The sequence below is a fragment of the Cariama cristata genome, unplaced genomic scaffold (assembly GCF_000690535.1).
Source record: "Cariama cristata isolate BGI_N322 unplaced genomic scaffold, ASM69053v1 scaffold12308, whole genome shotgun sequence".
Classification (NCBI taxonomy): domain Eukaryota; kingdom Metazoa; phylum Chordata; class Aves; order Cariamiformes; family Cariamidae; genus Cariama; species Cariama cristata.
Window position 1 is genome coordinate 380 of NW_009630706.1, and position 18293 is coordinate 18672.

General features: G+C 52.1%; 1 protein-coding gene across 1 annotated transcript; it reads right to left on the bottom strand.

The window, feature by feature from the left end:
• Positions 1-4805: 4805 nt before the first annotated feature.
• Positions 4806-18069, bottom strand: LOC104165892 (lysine-specific demethylase 2A-like; the record flags this gene model as incomplete). The annotated part of the gene is made up of 10 exons (XM_009705659.1): positions 17940-18069; positions 16655-16733; positions 15206-15252; positions 14662-14840; positions 12868-12974; positions 12186-12279; positions 10067-10220; positions 8101-8216; positions 6750-6876; positions 4806-5224 (listed from the first exon to the last, which is right to left on the bottom strand). Coding segments are annotated over exons 1-10 (1452 nt in total), but the record flags the coding sequence as incomplete, so codon positions are not given.
• Between the last annotated feature and the right edge of the window lie 224 nt (positions 18070-18293).

Sequence of the window (18293 nt, forward strand, 5' to 3'; positions counted from 1 at the left end):
ATCTAGGAGACACCCCACTGGTGTGAGTGGGGAGAATGGGCTTTTAAATGATGGCAAGGGGGAAATGTGGGGGCTGCAGGGACTGCACCCGCACACCCTCCTGACCTGGATGGACAAACCTTCCCTGACAAACATCCCGTCAGCCAAGTTTGGGAGCAGTGGTAGTCCCAAAGCCACCGGTGACCTAACCACTAGATGGGGACAAACCCACACTGGGTGAAGGAAGGTCTCCCCAGCCAGCCCCAGCTCCCCGAGACCCCCCCCGCCTCGCCCCCAGCTACAGACCACCGCAATTCAAATGGAGGAAACTCCCTGAAATAAAGTGCGCTCCCCAAAGCATCACCGGAGAACAGCGACTGCTCCCACTCCTGATGCAGCCAAAGGATCTGCAGGCAACCTCAAGTTTTGTCTCTCTTGCCCCTAGAGAGCCCAGGAAGCCACTGGGCCACACTGACCAGACACCTGGCCCCAGACTGTCACCACCTGAATGGCCAACGACACCCTCGGGCCCCCGGCACGGGGTCTCTGTCGATCTCACCGCGGACACCCAGCCCTGCAGCCTGGTTTGGCCCAGCGCGGAGGATGCACAGGGTGGCTCCTCTGTCACGTTGCCAAGGTCAAGCACATCAGATGGCACTCCGAGGTGACGTCTGGTCGGACAGGATGGTGGCAGAGGGGCTCCAGACTGCAACGCTCCCATTTGGACAGCAATCGGGGAAGTATCGGGCATCTCGGGAACACCACGCGGCTGGCAGACGCATGGGGCGGGAAACCTCACACACAGCTCGGTGCTTCACGCTGCGGTTCAGTCTCATCCTACCCACGGGCAGGAGTGTGCGTGACTACTGCTGACGTCCCACCAAGGGGGGACCTTCCTGGCACCGCTCCCAGGCCACCCTGATCTTCCTCACCCATCCCTGTTAGAAGCAGCCTCCCCTGTTCCTCACCAAGTCCTCTCTTGTGTCCCACTGCCCTGCAGCAAATGGGGGGACCATGCACGCTCTCCCCACAGCCATGGAGAGGGCGTGGAGTGCCCCGAGACCGTTCACTCCTCCCAAGGGTGCTCATCAGCACTTCTACATCCCCTGGGCTTCAGCAAGCTGACATGTTCGCTGCTTCTCTTAGACATGAGCACCTGGAGAAACAAACTGTCTTGGGAAAGCAGATTCCAGCTGGCAGATTTACCAGGGACAGGGAAAAGGAGAGGACGAGGCACAGGGAACGTTTCAGGCAGATGCGATCCACAGGAGGAGCAGACCAGGCAGCTGAGGACAGTAGCACGTGTTTGCAGAGGAGCGAGGAGATGTCTTTGATCATGGGGAGATCCAGCACAACATGGAGCCAGGTACGTGGGCAATGCCAGATGAGGGGCTTTGAGATGAGGTCCTGGAGACAGGTTCCACGCTTCTGGGAGAGGCCCTTCCTGTTTCTGCAAGGTTTGGTGCTCCAACACCTCCAGGCAGAGCCTGAACATAACCTGTCTGTGCCAGGGCTTGGCAGCACCGCGGCAAGAGAATGGTTCAAACGTGGGCTCAGCTCCCCACAAGTCAGTTGAGAGCAGCTCTGACAGCTCTAAAGCCTCCTGGACCATCCTGCTCCTCTGAAGTCTCAACGAGGGAAGCCAGCACAGCCCAAGAAGTGATGTCAGAAGTGATGGACAGAAGCAGCCAAAAGACAACAGGATCTCCCAGAAGTTCCCGCTTTGCCAATGATCTTTCCCACAACCTCGGTTCAGATCATGCACAGAGGCAACACCAAACACATGGAGATTTTTCAGCAAGACATCAGTGCTACAAGGCGACATGATCACAATCTCATTTCACAAAGGCAGACATTCTCCCGAGGCAGTGCTAGAAGCCTTTTGGATTTCAGCGGGCCCTCTCATTCAAGCCACCGGAGAGCAGCTCTCAGTCACCAGCTCAGGAGGCAGTGACGTGGTGTCACCAGGAGCTTTCCAAGAGAGACAGGCAAAGCTCGCAAAGTTAAGGAGGGGCAGAGGTGGCAACGCGCTCTTCCTATTCAAGACGCAGCCTTGTTTACGGAGTCTCAGCAGACGGACAATCCCTCCTGCCATGGAGCTGGAAGCACATCTTTGTCACATCCAAAGTGTCACATCTCACCCTGTGATGCTCCAGGTTCAACTCATGACAGGATACAGAAGCGTATTTCTTCACGTAACCCAACATACGGACGTCCTGAAGTCACGATCACCACACGAGAGGCTGTGGGAAACAGTAGCGTTCCGCTGGTCTGTGCCTGGGGACGCTGGTTAGCAGAGGGTGGTAGGAAGCGTGGTAGGACGCTTGGTCTGACAGGCAGATCAAGGTGTGTGTCTGGGCTCTATGATGAGAAAATGCCACGTTCTGATCCTGGGAAGCAGACAGACCAAATAAACACGCAGGCTGCAGCCACAAAAGCCTTCCACAACGCAGCGTCTGCCTAACAGCTATGTAGTGATGGCAGCAAAGTTGGCGAGTGCTGAAAATACATCGATTCTGTGCTTCTCTAGAGCGGGTCTTTCCCAACAGTCCTGTTGGCCAGGTCCTAAGTCCATTAACGACCTCACCTGGTGACTTAAGGTTAAGCGTACCTGCTGCAGACTGATGGTCCCAGAGTCAGGCTAAGACGCTGCAGAGGACGAACTGCTTTCCATTTAGCTTAAGTCAATAAAAATGGATTAGGCTGTAGTTCTCCACTAGTACATAAAGAGAAACAGCAGATGAACAGAAGGGATCCAGGTCTGGGGTGCAGCACAAGGGATTCCACACGGATCACACCTCCCGAGAGCCGCGAGGCAAGGCAGGAGCATCAGAACAAGACCAGAGAAGGGAAAGGCTGCGCTTACACAGAGCCCCGGTAGGACTGCAGTCTGGGAGAATCAGCTACAGTTGTGCAAGAACACAAAAACTATTAGAGGAGGGAGTTACACCAAAGCTTACAAAGGAAGCATGACTGACACGGGATCTGTATCCCACATCATGAGTTACAGATGCACGGACGGTCACTTCACATCTCTAGCTTCGCAACAACTTGACCTGCCTTTAAAAAAAACCATTCCCCATACAAGCTGTTGATATTGAAAATTAGACCTTCACTCATCAGGCTTTTCAGCGACCAGCCCAGTTAAAAGGTTTAGCTAGAAATGTCTTACCCCTTCTCAGCTTTTATAAGCCAACCTGTATTTGCCAGTTCGATCACCTCTAAGGAAAATGTAAGTTTTGAAAGTAGAGGTTTGCTGCAGTTTGACAAACTTGTCCTGTTTTCTCCAGCCACTGCAGTCTGATGACTAAGGATCTTCATGCCTTGAGGATGTAGCCCTGTAGCACAGGCTTTGCTTGGGAGGCTGCTAGTCCTGAGAGACAGGGTCCTGCAGCTCAGGATACTTCCCAGCCTCAGAGGACAGCCAGTTTCAAGGCAGAAGTCCTTCAGGGAAGCTGTTGGCTCTGACCAGACCGCAGGGACTTTCACCCACAGCTCATCTGTGAGGTAAAACCGGACACAGGGGCTGGTGGGTGGCATCAAAACCACAGGCACACGTCCATTAACTCCAGAACACAACGAGTCCTTGGAACAGGTCTCGAAACCCAGCTGAACACTGACAACACTGAATGCTCTGCCTTCAAAACACCCAACACCAGGCTCCCTTCTCAGCTCAAGGGTGAAATGCTGCGCTCGCAGCTCAGTGTGAGTTTCTCCAAAGCATCGTATGGTCCGTGGTAGGGCCGAGTTCACCCCACCGTGGTGGTTCGGAAACACAGGCGCCGCGTACTCAAAGGCCATGGCACACACGGTGCACTTGAAAAAGCCACAGGAAACCAGAAGCGCAACCTCCCAAAAACACCCACTCCCATTCCTTCAGCCAAGCACCACCAGAGCTCAGCCTGCAAACAACAGCCCACCCTGGGACCCCAGAGCTGCACCCTCTGCTCCAAATATAGAAGACCGTTGGATTTACCAAATGCCCCACGAAGATCAGGAGACGGCGCTTGGAAAAGAAACACAATGGCAAAGACGAGGATACACCCATGGCTGTGTCTGGATGTCAGCTTCAGTACAGGCAAGCAGCTGAACAGAACACCATCAGCAAGGAAGGGAGCAGAAGGTAACTCTGGTTTTAGGGACCAAAACGGACTTCTGGGGGAATAGCGTGGGGCTCACATTCTCACTTCAGAGTTGAAACAGCTAATACACCAAAGCTCACGGAGTCAGCACAACAGGTCTGGCAGTTACAGCTCAGAGTGTAAAGCAGGGCAGGGGAAAAGGGGGAAAAAAAAAAAAAAGAAAAAAGAAAAAAACCCCACAACTCTTCTAACCTAAGGTGACATCCTGGGCAAACAACTCAAAGAAACAAGGCCAAATCCACCTGGGGTAAGGCAAGGGCTCCAACTGTCACAGCGTCCAGCAGCCCAAGGAGTCCACAGCCAGAACTGGAAACGAACTGCACCACAAACGAGCACTCTTGCGCTGACACCCGTATGGGACCCAGACAGGGCCCAGAGGGTCCCCAGAGGGGTCTCAGCCATGCTGGCTGGGAGTAGTTACCGCTCCTGCTAGCCCGAACCCAAAATCCAAGCCAGGGCTGTCCCTCAGCATCAGCTGGCTAACATCAGCCTCATGTAGAGGAAGAGGAGGACACGAAGCCTGCAGACACATCACGCCCTTACCCCAGGACGGGGATAAGGTCAGAGTCAAGCACAGTTTCCCCATAGGGAAATGCCTTTCCACCTCCGATGCCGCAAGAAAGCAGGTGTGCCCTAGCAGCCCTGAGGAACGGCAGCACTTGCGGTTCCCTCATGCCTACATACCTTGACGTCAGCGATGAGGGCGTCCTCATCCTCAATGCCGGTGGGAACGCACTTCTTGTGCAGAGGGAGCGACTCCAGTTTGTCCACGAGGCAGCGCAGCCCCTCCAGCTCAAACTGCGTCAGGTGCACCTTCCTGGTCTTGCGTGGGCTGCCACCATTCGGGTCCCAGGCCTGGCCGTTTTGGGAGCCCCGGCTAGAGTCGGAAGAGTCTATTGATGGGGTCTTCTTCAGTGCCGGCAAGCTGCTCCGGCAGCTCTTACCCAGTTCATCATAGTCCACATTGGCACCGTTGGCTATGGGGCTGGTGAGAACGGACCGCCTCGTGACCGGTCGCCTGGGTTCCTTCCCTGTTGCATCCTCCTCCTCTTCCTCCTCCTCTTCTTCCATGTTTACTGAGTCCGAGGAGCTCAGCTCCATATCTGCCATGATGGAGAAAGAGTGAGAGAAGAGCACAGTGGCCAATCGCTCACAGGAGGCATTCACTTTCTAGAGGAATCCCCCCAAGTTACCAGAGATGCTGTAGCAACAGATATGTACAGGGACAAAGGGAGAGGAAACGATGGGCCACATAGCAGCTAAAATCCTTTCCTGTTCCTCACTTGTTTTGTCGGAAGGCGAGGCACAGGACATGCGAAAACCTCCCAGAGGGGAACACAGCAAAGTCCCAGATTGAATTTCATAGAATCCTAGAATGGTTTGGGTTGGAAAGGACCTTTGAAGATCATCTAAGTCCAACCCCCCTGCCATGGGCAGGGGCACCTTTCACAACATCATGTTGCTCAAAGCCCCGTCCAACCTGACTTTGCTTTGGAGGGCTTGGGATCTCCAGCCATCTGGTCCCACAGGTGACTTGGGACCTTGATCCTGCCTTCATGATGGAAGAAAGAAGATGTGGACTCGCTAGATGACCGTGAGGTCTCCGAGCCTGATTTTGCACGATAAAGCACCCTTCCCTGACAGTGAAAGGGAAGGGGGCTCTCCTGCTCCCTTCCTTCAGCTCTCTGCACTAGTTCCCACTTCACACAGCTCAGTGGTAGAGAAAAGGCGATGAAGGTGCTGGAGGCCTCCAGGCAGGAGGAGGACAGACAGCCTTTCCCAAACCAAGTGCTGAGGGAGATCAAGAGGGCCACAGCAAAAGGACAAAAGCTGGGAGCCGTGTCCTTCTGCTAGGGCCCCTTGGACAGAAATGGAAAGCCCCAAAGAGGCTGTGGCTGTGAGGAGAGGTGCCCAGGAGTCAGCATTTACAGCCTCTTAGGGGAGTGAGGACAGATTTGCTTCAAGGGCCTTGGGTGGAAACCATCAAGCTCTCTCCCACCCTGAAGAAGGGTCTCTGTAAGAAATCATCTCTTGAGCCACTGCCCAGGCCCCGTTTGCCTTGGCTGTAAAGAGGCCAAACATTCCTTTTGCAAGAGACTCTTTGCACTCCCTTGTACATAACTTTGATAGCTCTTTAAACTCTGCATGCAGGAAGGCCCTGATCAGCAAGAAAGCATTACTGCCCCCGCAGCCCACAGCACAGCGCTGGCTCCTGCAACTTCCCTCCGCCTCTTCTGTTAAAGGCTTTGTGCGTACCAGCAAGGCCAGGAACTTGTGTGCTGGTATTGCAGCTGTAAGGAACCTGACCTGTTGCAGGGGTAAAGGAGGAAGCAAAAGTCTGGCTAGTTTTGATTGCTTGCTCAAAGGAAAAGAAATAAATCGCACCTCCTTTGGCCAGTCTGCAATGCCCTCTGACTGCTCAGTACAGCAAAGAGCGAAAAGGGAGGAAATACCCAAAGAAAACACCTTGTGAAATTAAGGAAGCGATGGTCCCAAATTCTTCCCACACTGCCCACCCCTGCCCACCACACTGCTGAGCCAGACAGTATCCCGGCAGGAGGTGCAAGAAACTGCTTCGATACGGGTGAGGAAGGAATAAGGGCTGGACAGCCAACGCAGGGAGCTTACCCATACTGAGCGATTCCTTCTGGAAGTCCTTGGTCAGATGTGAGCGGCTGGTGATGCAGTAGACATAGCGCTCCAGCACGTACCAACACATCTCGTAGTAGAAGGGATAACGAAACTTATTTGGGACCTGCAAAAGAAGCAAGGGGAAGGGGATCTGCTCAGTCCTTCTCCATCACCGAGCTGCACAGAGATGGCTCTTATTTCTGCTGCCTAAAACCAGACTGATCTCCTCCTGAGAGACAGGAAACACATGTACATGTGTAACAGCATCACTCATGCTTCTGGCAGCCTGATGTAATTCTCCTTGCAGAAGGATGTTATCACCGGGCAGAGCAGAGACCAGGCACTACTTCACTTGCGAGCCATTAACATTTCATTTTTCTTTGTTACGGTTGCAGCTCTTCCCCCTCAGACCTCCTTCTCATTAGTACAAGAAAAAGTGGCAGATGGCACAAGAGGTTTCAGCTGAAGGTAACGGTTCAAGCCCTCTTCCCAAGCCCCAGCACAGCATCTGACAGTATTTGTACGGGGGGAGGGAAAGGGTTGTTCTATTAGGAGAGGCGTTACCAGCCCAGCTATTTAGCAGAGTGCTATCACGGCTCTGTCACATCAGCACCAGCAATTTCTACGCAGGCAGAAGATGCCCCTGACGCTGCTCCTTGCCTCGCACCTTCCTGAGGCCACGCTGCCCAGGGCGGAGCAGGCACATACTCCATCGTCCTATGTTTCAGCTGCTCTGACATCTGAGTGCTAACCCACAGGTCCTGCCTGCTGCAGCACCCTGAACTGCTCTGGAGAGGCATGGCCTGAAGCCTCTCTGCAGGAGCTGAGCACCGCAGGACCCATGTTTCCAGAAGGAGCAAGGAAGAACACCCACTTGCCAAGAGCATTGTCTGCTCAAGACCTCAGGAAGCCTTTAGTTTCAGTCATCTTAGACCACATCAAGGTCTGAGATCCACACCGAGCAGCAGCAGAAGGCAGCCAGGTAAGGGAAGAGAACACGTCCATGGGAGTGCATCCAGCATGTTGCCGCCTTCCTCTTCAGGCAGCCAGGGGAGGTCCCCATCACACTCACAGCAAGGTTTCCAGACCCCTCGGAAGCCTGGTGTCAGACCGGAGGCAGTATGAAGGAACATAACAAGCCTTAGTGCACACTGCAGGCTGACCCTCTGCCCAAGTTCCTGCCTGTACATTCAGCAGGTGAGGACATCTCATTTACAGACAGCTGGAGTTTGAGCAATCTGTGACAGGGTGAGACTCAACTCGCCCGCCCGCACACCACCCCTCTTGGCTGCACCCTCTCCACCATCCCAGGAGGCCACGTCCTCCCAGCTCTCCTGCAGGTCCTTACCCGCGTGCGGTCTTCGATGCTGTAGATCCGGAGCTGCATAGGGATATTGAAGCTGTGTAAGAAGTTGCCTCCAAAAACCAGCGTGTCCATGGGAGTATACACAGCATGGATCCAACCTTGGAGAGAAAGCAGAGTTTGAAGAATCCTCCTGAGTAACTAGGTGAGGTCTCACAGCTGACAGTCCCTACTAGTTAAATTCCTTTGCAAACTCTTACAAACTGTGCTCTTCAGAGCAGGGCTGTCAAATCTGCACAACCTTTGTGCTGCTCAGCTAAGTCCACCTTGGCAGTTGCACCCTTAACCTGCGTCCAGGTTAGCTGCAAACACACAGACTGGCTATGGACCCCTCGTCACGTCAGCCAGCCCTAGGAGCAGCGGGGGGCTGTGAGGGGACCATACAGACCCCAGCTCTTTGAGGAGGGCAGATGTTGCTGCCTTACAGCAACTACATCTACCCCTCCTGAAGTGTGCTCACTACTGAATTACTCAATGCCCAGCTCACTTGACCCATGTAACAGCTAGAGACAGACTTGTACTTGGGCACTTAAATACACCTGTGGATCTGGCCTCACATCCTCCCATGGTGACACACGTGCCAGTATCCACCTCCTGTCCATAGCTTTTTGTCATCCTGGTGTCTCTGGAAAGTTGCTTCCCAATTACATCAGGTCTAGGAACACCAGCAACAAGGGAAACAGTCTTCCAAAGTCTGTTCAACAATTAAAACACCCTCAAAGTAACTCAAGTTCCAGCTCTGTTATCTCCAAGGCTAAGCAATCCAGCCAAGCCCAACATTTTGGGAATTCCAGCATGGGTTTTCTTAAGGCAAGGCCACTCAATTCAAAAGTAGTGTCAGTTGTGATAACAGGACTCAAATGAGCAACTTGTGCAATCCCTGGTGTTTTCTGTTCCCGGTCCCGCTGTAAGCTACAACACAGCTTATTCCTGCACTGCTCTTGGAGATGAAACGGCAGGTTACAGCAGCCCTTGACATCTGAGACAGTCTTGTGGACACAATTTTTATGCAACGGTTTTATTATAAGCCTTCAAAGGAGTTCAACAATCTTTCTTCTTACAAGGGAGTATTCCCTAGTGCAAGCACAACACTTTGCAGACACCCCAGGTCTCCATCACAGGTCCTAAACGGCTGTGAGTCAGTCCGTGCAAACAACCAACTTGAGCTGCTTTTTCATCTGCCTCATCCCTTCTGCCTTTGCAGTTTTCTACGACAGCACTGTGCTAACTGTGCATGCAAGACTTTGCTGATGTCCTCCAATTATTCTGATTGCTTAACCAAGTCAGGTTAAAGATTTCTCTTAGCTCTCGAGACTGTTCCCACTCCCAACCTCAAAGCCTCTTGCTCAAGCCCTCTGTAAAGCAGTTACCTGCAAGTCTCTCCATGTTACTGCCTCCCAGCTCACTATTGGGTTTCAGTGTTTTCCAACAGCCACTTCTAGCTATGCACTTTCCACTTCTCCTATCTCCAGTACATGCAGACTGTTCGATTATCTTTCCTCAGGTCCAGAACAGTCACCTTGCTCCTTAAACTCACCCACTGGCTCCCTTCCTTGCTTCACAATTTGAACATAACCCTGCAGAGATTTTGCAAGAGACCTGGGAAGCTGAGGAGCTGCGCTGCCTTGGGTCAACCTCTGTCCTCAACGTGCACTGCTCTGCATGTCAACATGACAGTCCCTGGGAAAAGCCTCCTTCAATAATTGATTTAAGCATGATGTGAGCCAGTCACAGCTTTCCTGTCGCTTGGGCTGAGTCCAGTGCCATGACGAGCATGTTTTGGGAGCTGGCAAGCAAGAGGATGGAGCCACATCACATCTCCCTCTCCCAGTTATTCATGAGGGACAAAGCTAAACCCTGCCTGTTCCGATTTTGCTTGGTGTCCCAGGAGTTTCAGAGTCTCGCCACAACCCTGGCAAAGGCCAGGATGCGCCTGCCCACCCTGCAGTACCTGAGGGGATGACAAATGTGTAGCCCTGCTTGAGCTCGATGCGCTGGCACTCTGACACTCTGTCCCCAAGAAAAATGTCTCCTTGCTTCCCTGAGAGAAGCCAGTTTTCATAGAGCTCCAGGTTCTGGGGTGTAGGAGGGATCAACCAGAATATCTGCAAATGAAGACAAACACATGTACCTAAGTCATTGCATAATTAACAGCTACTGACGAGCCCCTGCTTCTTCCAAACCTGCCCTGCTCCCTCTCCCGATATCTAAATCTCTTCCTCTCCCCACCCACAGAGGACACAAATCTACAAAAATTCCCAGTCAAGTGACCTAAACAGCTGTCCCATTTGAGAGGGCAAGCCGCTGAGCAAGGTCTTTCCCGACCTGATGCACTAAGCACCACAGGCAGACGGAGCCTGGGATGCTTTGTAAGGTATTATCTACATCAGTATCAAGAGATACAGAGCCCACCAAAGACACCAGAGTACAGGAGACAAAGGAGTATTTACCTGCATGTTACTAAGAGCTACAAGTGACCTAGAACTAGAGATTTGCACCTGTCTGGCCCCAGGCAACAGAGGTGGCAAGTGTAGATATATCCATCCCCAACTAGGCTCTTCAGAGTGTTAGCTCGTCCTTTGGGGGAAGGCACTGGAGCCACAAACTATCAGAATCGCTGGGGAAGCCTGGCAGCTACATCTTCTTTGCAAGGAAAGGTAGGTGAAAAGCCCAGATTCTTCAGGTGGGGCAGAGTTTGCTGTGTTCCCTGAACCTGGTCTAAGTCAGTGGAGAAAGATGGGATGGAATCATCACCCAGGACTTGTCCTAAAGAAGTGACAGGAGTTTTTTTTTTCCCCCACAGATCTGCCTTCACTGACTGTGGAGGGAGCCCATTCAGCCACCTTCGGCTGGACAGTTCCTTCGGAGCAGTTACAAGCGAAAGGGCTCCCTATCCTAAGGCTGTCCAAGGTGCTCGCAGGAGATGTCCAGCCACCACAGGCAGCCTTTTTTACCCCCAGTTCCTTGACGAATTCAGCCCTAGACGGCTGATGGTTTTTATTAGAAGCAGCGAGATCTCTTCTCATTGCTTACAAGGGTTAAGTTAGGAGAAAGGTGCATTTCACTGGGCAAGAGGTGGGACTTGCCTTTGGTAAATTCTGCACTACAGAATACTTTGGAATACTAGCTAGCCCCTTCACTGATACAGCTCCCAAACTACTATAAATCTGTTTTCTGAAAGTTAAGAGAACAAATACAACATCCCCAGCTGTAAGGGGAGCTTAAAGTGCAATTCACCCTGCCTAAGGGCAAGCGGGAGGACTGGCACCTGCCCAGATCCCCTCCCAGACACATTTCTTCCAAGCCAAGCCCCAGCACAACACACAGCTGGGGTGAGGGATGTCTGGCACAGGGAAATCCCTGCATAATTATAACTGGAAGCCACCCACCAGGGAACAAACATTGCACTCAGATGAAATTTGTAACCAAACTCAAACTTGGTGGAGCCCAGGGTTCAGTTTTCGTATCTTGGGCTGAGCTCAGCTACAGGAAGCGACTCCAGACAAGCAGTTCAAACCTGACACTGTTTCAGAGCTACTTCTCCCCAGAAACCATTCAAGGGTTTTGCAGTGAAGACTTGTCACTAACCTTCAGTTCAAATGCTTCTGCTCTCGAGGTCACTTGACATTTTAAGGTGACCCCCCACGCATCTGTCAGCTATTTAAAATCCCTGGACAGCTTAGCTTTAGGAGAGGCTCCCGTTCATCTTTACCTTTCTTCCATTTGCTGCTGCTCCCAGTGTTCTATCTGTACCACACCAAGAGGTGATCAGCCATGTAGCCAAATGATCTCTCAGAAGCCCAAGACACTAGATGAATTGTGTTATTCTACTCTATGTCATTTAGCCTTCTCTAAGATTGTCTCAGCATCATCTCTACAGCATGGGTTTTCAGCCTGGCGGACCTCTGAGGGCCTGAACTACTTCCAAGAGCCACAGAGAAACAAGTTTAGAGTGGAAAGACTTCAATTTGTTGTCTGGGACCTGCATCTTCAAGGATCGACCAGAGAACAGACTAAAAGCTGCTCTCCTAAAGCATCTGTAACTTTCCCAACGGGGACTGTCCTCCTACCTTTCCCCCTCGGTGGATGTGGTACCACACAGAAGTACCACCGAAGTCCACGTGGAAATCTGTGTAGCAGCCCTTGACGCTCATCAGACAGTATCTGGCGGAAAACAAAACGACAACAAGGTGAAAACCAGTGGTGATCCACATTTGAGAGCAGATACAACGTATTCAAAGGGAATAGGTTCCCTCAACCCAGGCCAATAGCTCAGAGCAGTGCCAGAAGCCAATTACTGCAGTGCTAAGCACTTTAACTGCAGGGAGGGGGTGGTTTGCAGGAGAGCTCACTTTGCATTTGTATCACATCCCCACAAAAAGAGCTAGTCCAGGCAAGAGGAGAGCTTTCACCCTCACACACCCAGCAGCTCCAGAAACCCCCATGGCACAGGGCAGGATGGGCAATGCCTAGCAGCTCAACTGACTCCAGATGTCTCAAGGTGGTGAGCACCAAGAGTTTTCCTGAAGAGCAGCGAGCTCCTAGCAGCCACGCGACGACCCTTCCACGCAGCTTTCGGCAGGGCCTCAAATAACTAACTGCAGTGCCCTTACAAGTGTCACCCACTGAAATCAACAGGGAGATTGCTTCTCCTGCTTCCCCTTGGTACAAACTGCTTCTCCCTTGGGCAGTTTTCTTGCAAGAGATGCTTTGCTGCCTGCCACCACCGGAACAGCTCAGGAAGTCACTTACTTCTGCACCTTTGGATACTGCATCTCCAGGATCGCATTCGTAGACTCTGTCTGACTCTCCTTCAGGTGTCTGGGCCACATGTTATCAACCCAGTCAATCAAATCCACCTACAGCAGAAAGGTGGAAGATGTGAGTAGAGATGAAAGGGGCACAGTAACCCCTTTTGCTACCCCCAGGCTGTCCTGGAAGCTCAAATACCTATTGCCTGCCTGGTAAGCCCACAGCTCACACGCAGCTGAGCACCTGGGGGATGCAGGCTTGCAGTGAGCCCACCAAAACCACTGCGGTGCTGTGCAGACTGCCAGCCAGCCCAGCTCAGAGCACACCCACATTTGTTGTGTTGGGACGGGACCAAGGAAGGGAAGGAAGCCCTGGTGTTAGCCGAATGGCTGTGATACCCCCTTTTTGGCCCCCACACACCCAGCAACCTTCCTGATGCCACTGGTGTGATCCCACACGTAAAGCACTTAGGACCAGCTATTCTGGTATCAGTTGCAGTACAGCGAGCCTCTGAACTCACACGCACAGCAAACACCACAGCACGATCCCAAGCACGGTACTGGGATGCTGGTCTTCTAGTTAGGGGCTAGGCAGGAACTGCTATGCACTTGGCTTACACAAAAAACACGCTGGGCAGCATTTGCTAGGGTGGGATTCAACTCGGCAAGCTTCAGGACAGCCAGAGCAGGCAGAGATGCCCAGGCTCCCTCTGCAGTTACCAGAGAGAAGTGAATGGCCCTCCAGAGCTGCCTCTTCCTCTTCACCGACTGCAGGAGGAGTTTGGGATGTCCATCCCATCCATCCCACCTTCCACACTTCAGTAAGGACAACTCCGTTTCCCCCTGCCAGACGGCCTCCTGCCCCTCTTCCAGCACATCTCCAGCCTTGGCCTCCTAGGTCCTCAGAGATTTCGGCACTTTGCACCAGAAACCTTCCCTGCCATCCTGCACAACCCTCTGGAGTCCCAGCTGAACACAGCGCTGTTGTCCTAACAGTACCATGGTTTCCAAACACCAAGGAAATCACAAAGTTCAACCAACATCCAGGCTTTAGCTACTCTCTCAAGACGCTGCAAGCATTGCGGAGCGTCGCTGTCTGATTTAGGCCCTGCTGGAGTTCTACACCTGGCCATGCATTACGGCAAAGCACCCCTGCTCTGCTCCTCTCCCTGGCCACAATGGAGCCGATCGCTGCTGCAGGATGCAGAAGAGGGCTTCTGCACCGAGTATCAGAGCAGCGCAGTGCACAGAGGGAAGGCAGGCCTGAGACTGGGTGACAGCCAAGGTCTTGGCAGACAGTGGAATCAGCTAACTGGGAGAGGCCGGAGGCCAGCGTCCTCGTCCTGTCCCCAACACTCACTGCGGCTGAGCACAAATTTGCTTGTTCAAACTCTGTGCCTGCTCTTGATACCAGCCAGTAGGAGCAGGTTACTTCATTCTAATTATTCCTCAGCCAAGCACTTTCATTTCTCTAATTGCTGACAGCTAACAAACAAGTCCACTCTCTGCAGAATGACACGCCAGCGACTTGACTGTGGTCCCTATAGCTGAGGGATGGACAGGCTGGGCAGCCCCAGCTTGACTGTGAGATCAGCTACCGCAGATGAGATCCAACTCGACCACAGGATCAGGTCCAGCAGCATCCAGAGCACAGCAGTGACATCCCCGACTGAGCCCACGCGTGTCACGAGCAGGCCCTCTCCTCCCGCATTTGAGTGCCAGGCTGCACCTTGCCTACAGAGGACCACAAGCACGAGGGATGGGACTTTCCTACGGAAGGAAGAGCCACGCTCACCGTAGCTGGTCTCTGCACCAGGTTCTCCAGTTTGGTGTGGCTGAACTCCAGGCTGATGACATTGTAAAGTTTCTCCCGCTCAGCCTCCGGTGTTTCGTAGTAGCGTGCCCACTGTGCCATGGACATCTCAATATCCCTCTGCGTGTTCACATCCATGACATCCACCATCCGTCGGCTCCCTGCCAGAACAGACAGACATCACTGGAATCGTCCCTGTGCACGATGGACCACCCAGAAGAGACACTCCAGGAGACACGAGATCCTTCCTCAAAGAACCCACCCACACAAGTGTGACGTCTTGGCTTCTCCCATAACTTCACCTTCTTCCATATCCACATCGAAATGGAAGCTGCTTCAGGTCAAACTAGACTCAAGCAGGTAAGAGTTGTGATCCACTGGCTAAGGACAGCTCTGGTTCAACCAGCTGCAGGCTAGGGGAGCCACAAAACCAGACCTCTAGCTTTGATAAACCCCATGACTCTCCCCGTTCCTCCCTACCTGCCCAGGGCGCAACAGAGGTGCACTGGGGTCCCTGGACACTTACCGACGCACAGCCGCACATCATTCACGCTGAAGTCCGGATCGGGCATCCTGCAGGACAAACACCTTGCTAAAAAAATCATGTAGAGCTTCTGCTTGCAGACCCTTCCCACCTGTAACCCCTCTGTTGGCACCCTGAAGACACCAGTGTATTGTCACCCACTTCTTTTCGTCACCCAAAGCTTCTTTTTGCCTCTTGGGTGCGGGTGAAGAGCACACAACTAGATCTCTGGGGGCACAGGTCTGAGATGAAACATTGGGCTCAACTTCTGGCTAGGGAAGCAGATTTGGGAATAGGACAGACCATCTCCAGACCATGAGCTGCTGTACAGCGGCTTCTGGCAAACAAGCAAGCAGACCTTGAGCTAAGCAATCCTAGCTCCCATTTTAAAGACTGCTCGTACGAGTTATCCCAATACAAAGGGCATAGCCAGACCAGTACAAGCAGTATATTTCACTGACACAACATAACTACTCTAACTGTTTGTACTGGCATACTCATCTGTACAAACACTGCTGTCACAGGCAGAATGGATGGGCAGCCATTCAAGCTGCTCTTGACCCAGAGAAATAACCAAAAGGTCAGAAGAAATTCAGTTTCACCCACACTGTAATCCTCAGTATCAAATCTCTGCCCTCCCAAGTCACCCAGCAGCTAGAACTGAGCCTGGCACAATTTCTGATCTAATTCACCACATCACGCACTTGACGAGATGTTCCTCATCCGTTCACAGTCAGTTGAGGAAGTTAAGAGCAGTGCTGTCGATACTGGCTCTGATGAAGTTTGCTAGGGCTAATTTATTCCTCTTTTTTATTAACCAAAAAACACTGATCCAGCAGAAACACTAGAACAGATCAGGTTTTTTTTAATTTCATAAAATACAGCTGTAATGTTTTGATGTAGTATTACTCGCCTTGATACTACATCTAACATCCCATAGTGTATTTAAATGAACATCATAAAACGGCACAAAGTCTTGCATCAGTACAGCTTTACACTCAAAGCTGTAAACCTTAATTGACTTACTGTAGCAAGAGAGACAGATGGCAGTTTAGAAGTAACCATGTTGGATAAATCAGGCTGGAATTCTAGAAAATGCCAGAAATACTACAAATTGCTCGACTCTCTGGCAATACATGCCTATATTACTTGGAGAGAAACCCAGCCAGATGTTGCATCAGAGCAGCAGTGGGACTTTCCAGACATTTGGTTGAATTGTGCTCACCTACAGCCAACTCAATCCTCTCATTTGAAGTCCAAACAGACTAGTAAGAGCAGGATAACTGAGGTGGGAGATACTTCTCACTGCATGTAAAGAACAGCGTGCACAGGACACAGTCCTACCAACTTGGCAGAGGACAGATTGACCTACCAGGATCGGATCCCACACAATGTGGGGAGAGGTGAGAAATCAGGCCAGAGTCATCCACCACTCTGTGCCCTAACACTTACTTTATCCCCAGGCCATCAGAGCTCCGGAAGATGAGAGGGTCTCTCAGGCCACCTCGCTGGATGTATTCAACTGTGAAGTCTGGCGTGGAGACAAGAAGAGGGAAGATGTTAGGGGAGACTCCTTCGGAGGACTATAGACAAACTGAGGTTAGAAAGGATCTCTGGAGATCTCTAGTCCAACCCTGCTCCCAGCAAACTGACTTCGGACTCAGATCAGGTTGTTCAGGGTCCTGTCCAGTTGAGACCCGAGAATCTCCGCCTATCTCTGTGACAACGCTAGCCAGCAAGAGAAAGCCCTATTCCTGACTATTTCCACACCCCTTCGGAGATCTTGGAATCCTTTGCGGCAGTTCTGTGAGCAGCATGCTGTGTGCTGCTGACAAGCCTCAGACAGGCCCCCCAGGGAGGGGGAGTTTGCTCCAACAGGCTGCACCAGACAGGGGAACAGAACAGTTTTGGGTCCTCACTTCCATAAGAAGCTCATAGCCAAGGAACAGATGCCTTGAAGAAATGCTCCTCCCTCATGGTAAATCCTCACGGGGCTTGCACTGGCTGTGCGATGAAAAGACATCCCACTGAGCCATACGCGTGGTGAAAGGCAGGGGAGAGATCCCACATAGTTTTTGAATTAAGCATCTAGTAGACATGTGGCTGCAATTACAGGTGCTGACCCAGGCGAACCCTCTTGTTCCTGGCTGCCACGTGTCCCAGCAAGCCTGCAGCGCTGCAGACTGGCTCACTGCTCTCCAGATCGAGCGGCTTTCATACCATTTCCCACACACACACTCCCTGTTATCAGCTCCCCTGGCCCAAGGGCTTAGCAGGTTTGAGCCAATCCTCCATCAATATGCCTCACATTGCCTTCAAACTGCGCGGGGACTGCTGTGGGACTTGCATGGGAGCAGGGAGAAACGTCCCCCCACCTGCTCTGCATCCCTTGGGTTATGCAAGTAAAGCACAGAACTGGTGTGAACAGCAGACAGTTTTCCCAACTTTACAGAAGATTGGAAAGTAAAAGGCAGCAAAAAGCAGGACAGTGGGAAAGGATTTCATTAACACCACAATTGCCTTGTAACCGCCCTTCAAGTTGGCAGTCAGGGAGGCTTTGGGTGTAGTCAGATGCAGAAGAGTACAGCCAACTGTGATCACCATCAGCTTTCTACGAAAGGCTCGGGGAAAGGTCATCTCACACACCATGCCTCACTGGAGCAGCAGCCAGCCACAGCAGCTGTCTGGTGCCTGACAGCAGTAGCACACACTGCAGCACAGCAGTCCCAAGACAAACCTTTGCCTTCCATGAAGACCACGAAGGTGGAGTTAAACTTGTTGGTAGACAGCTTTTCCTCAAGGTCAAATGTCCTCTTCCCTTCAATTTCATCATCGGAGATGCCATCGTCCTCATAACGCCGCCTCATCGTGCCACGCTGAGGAGAGAACAGACCAGAACGGTAAGAGTTATGGACCAGGAGGAACAACCAGCTTCCCAGAGCCTCGTCTCAACCCAGCCCAGCTCAGCCAGGGCCTCTGGGAGAGCCCTTGCTCTGCCACAGCCGGGGAAACCTACACGCTTCTACTCCCAGAGAGGAGACCCTATATTACCCAGTTATATTATCCATTCTTGCTCAAAAAGCACTGTTGG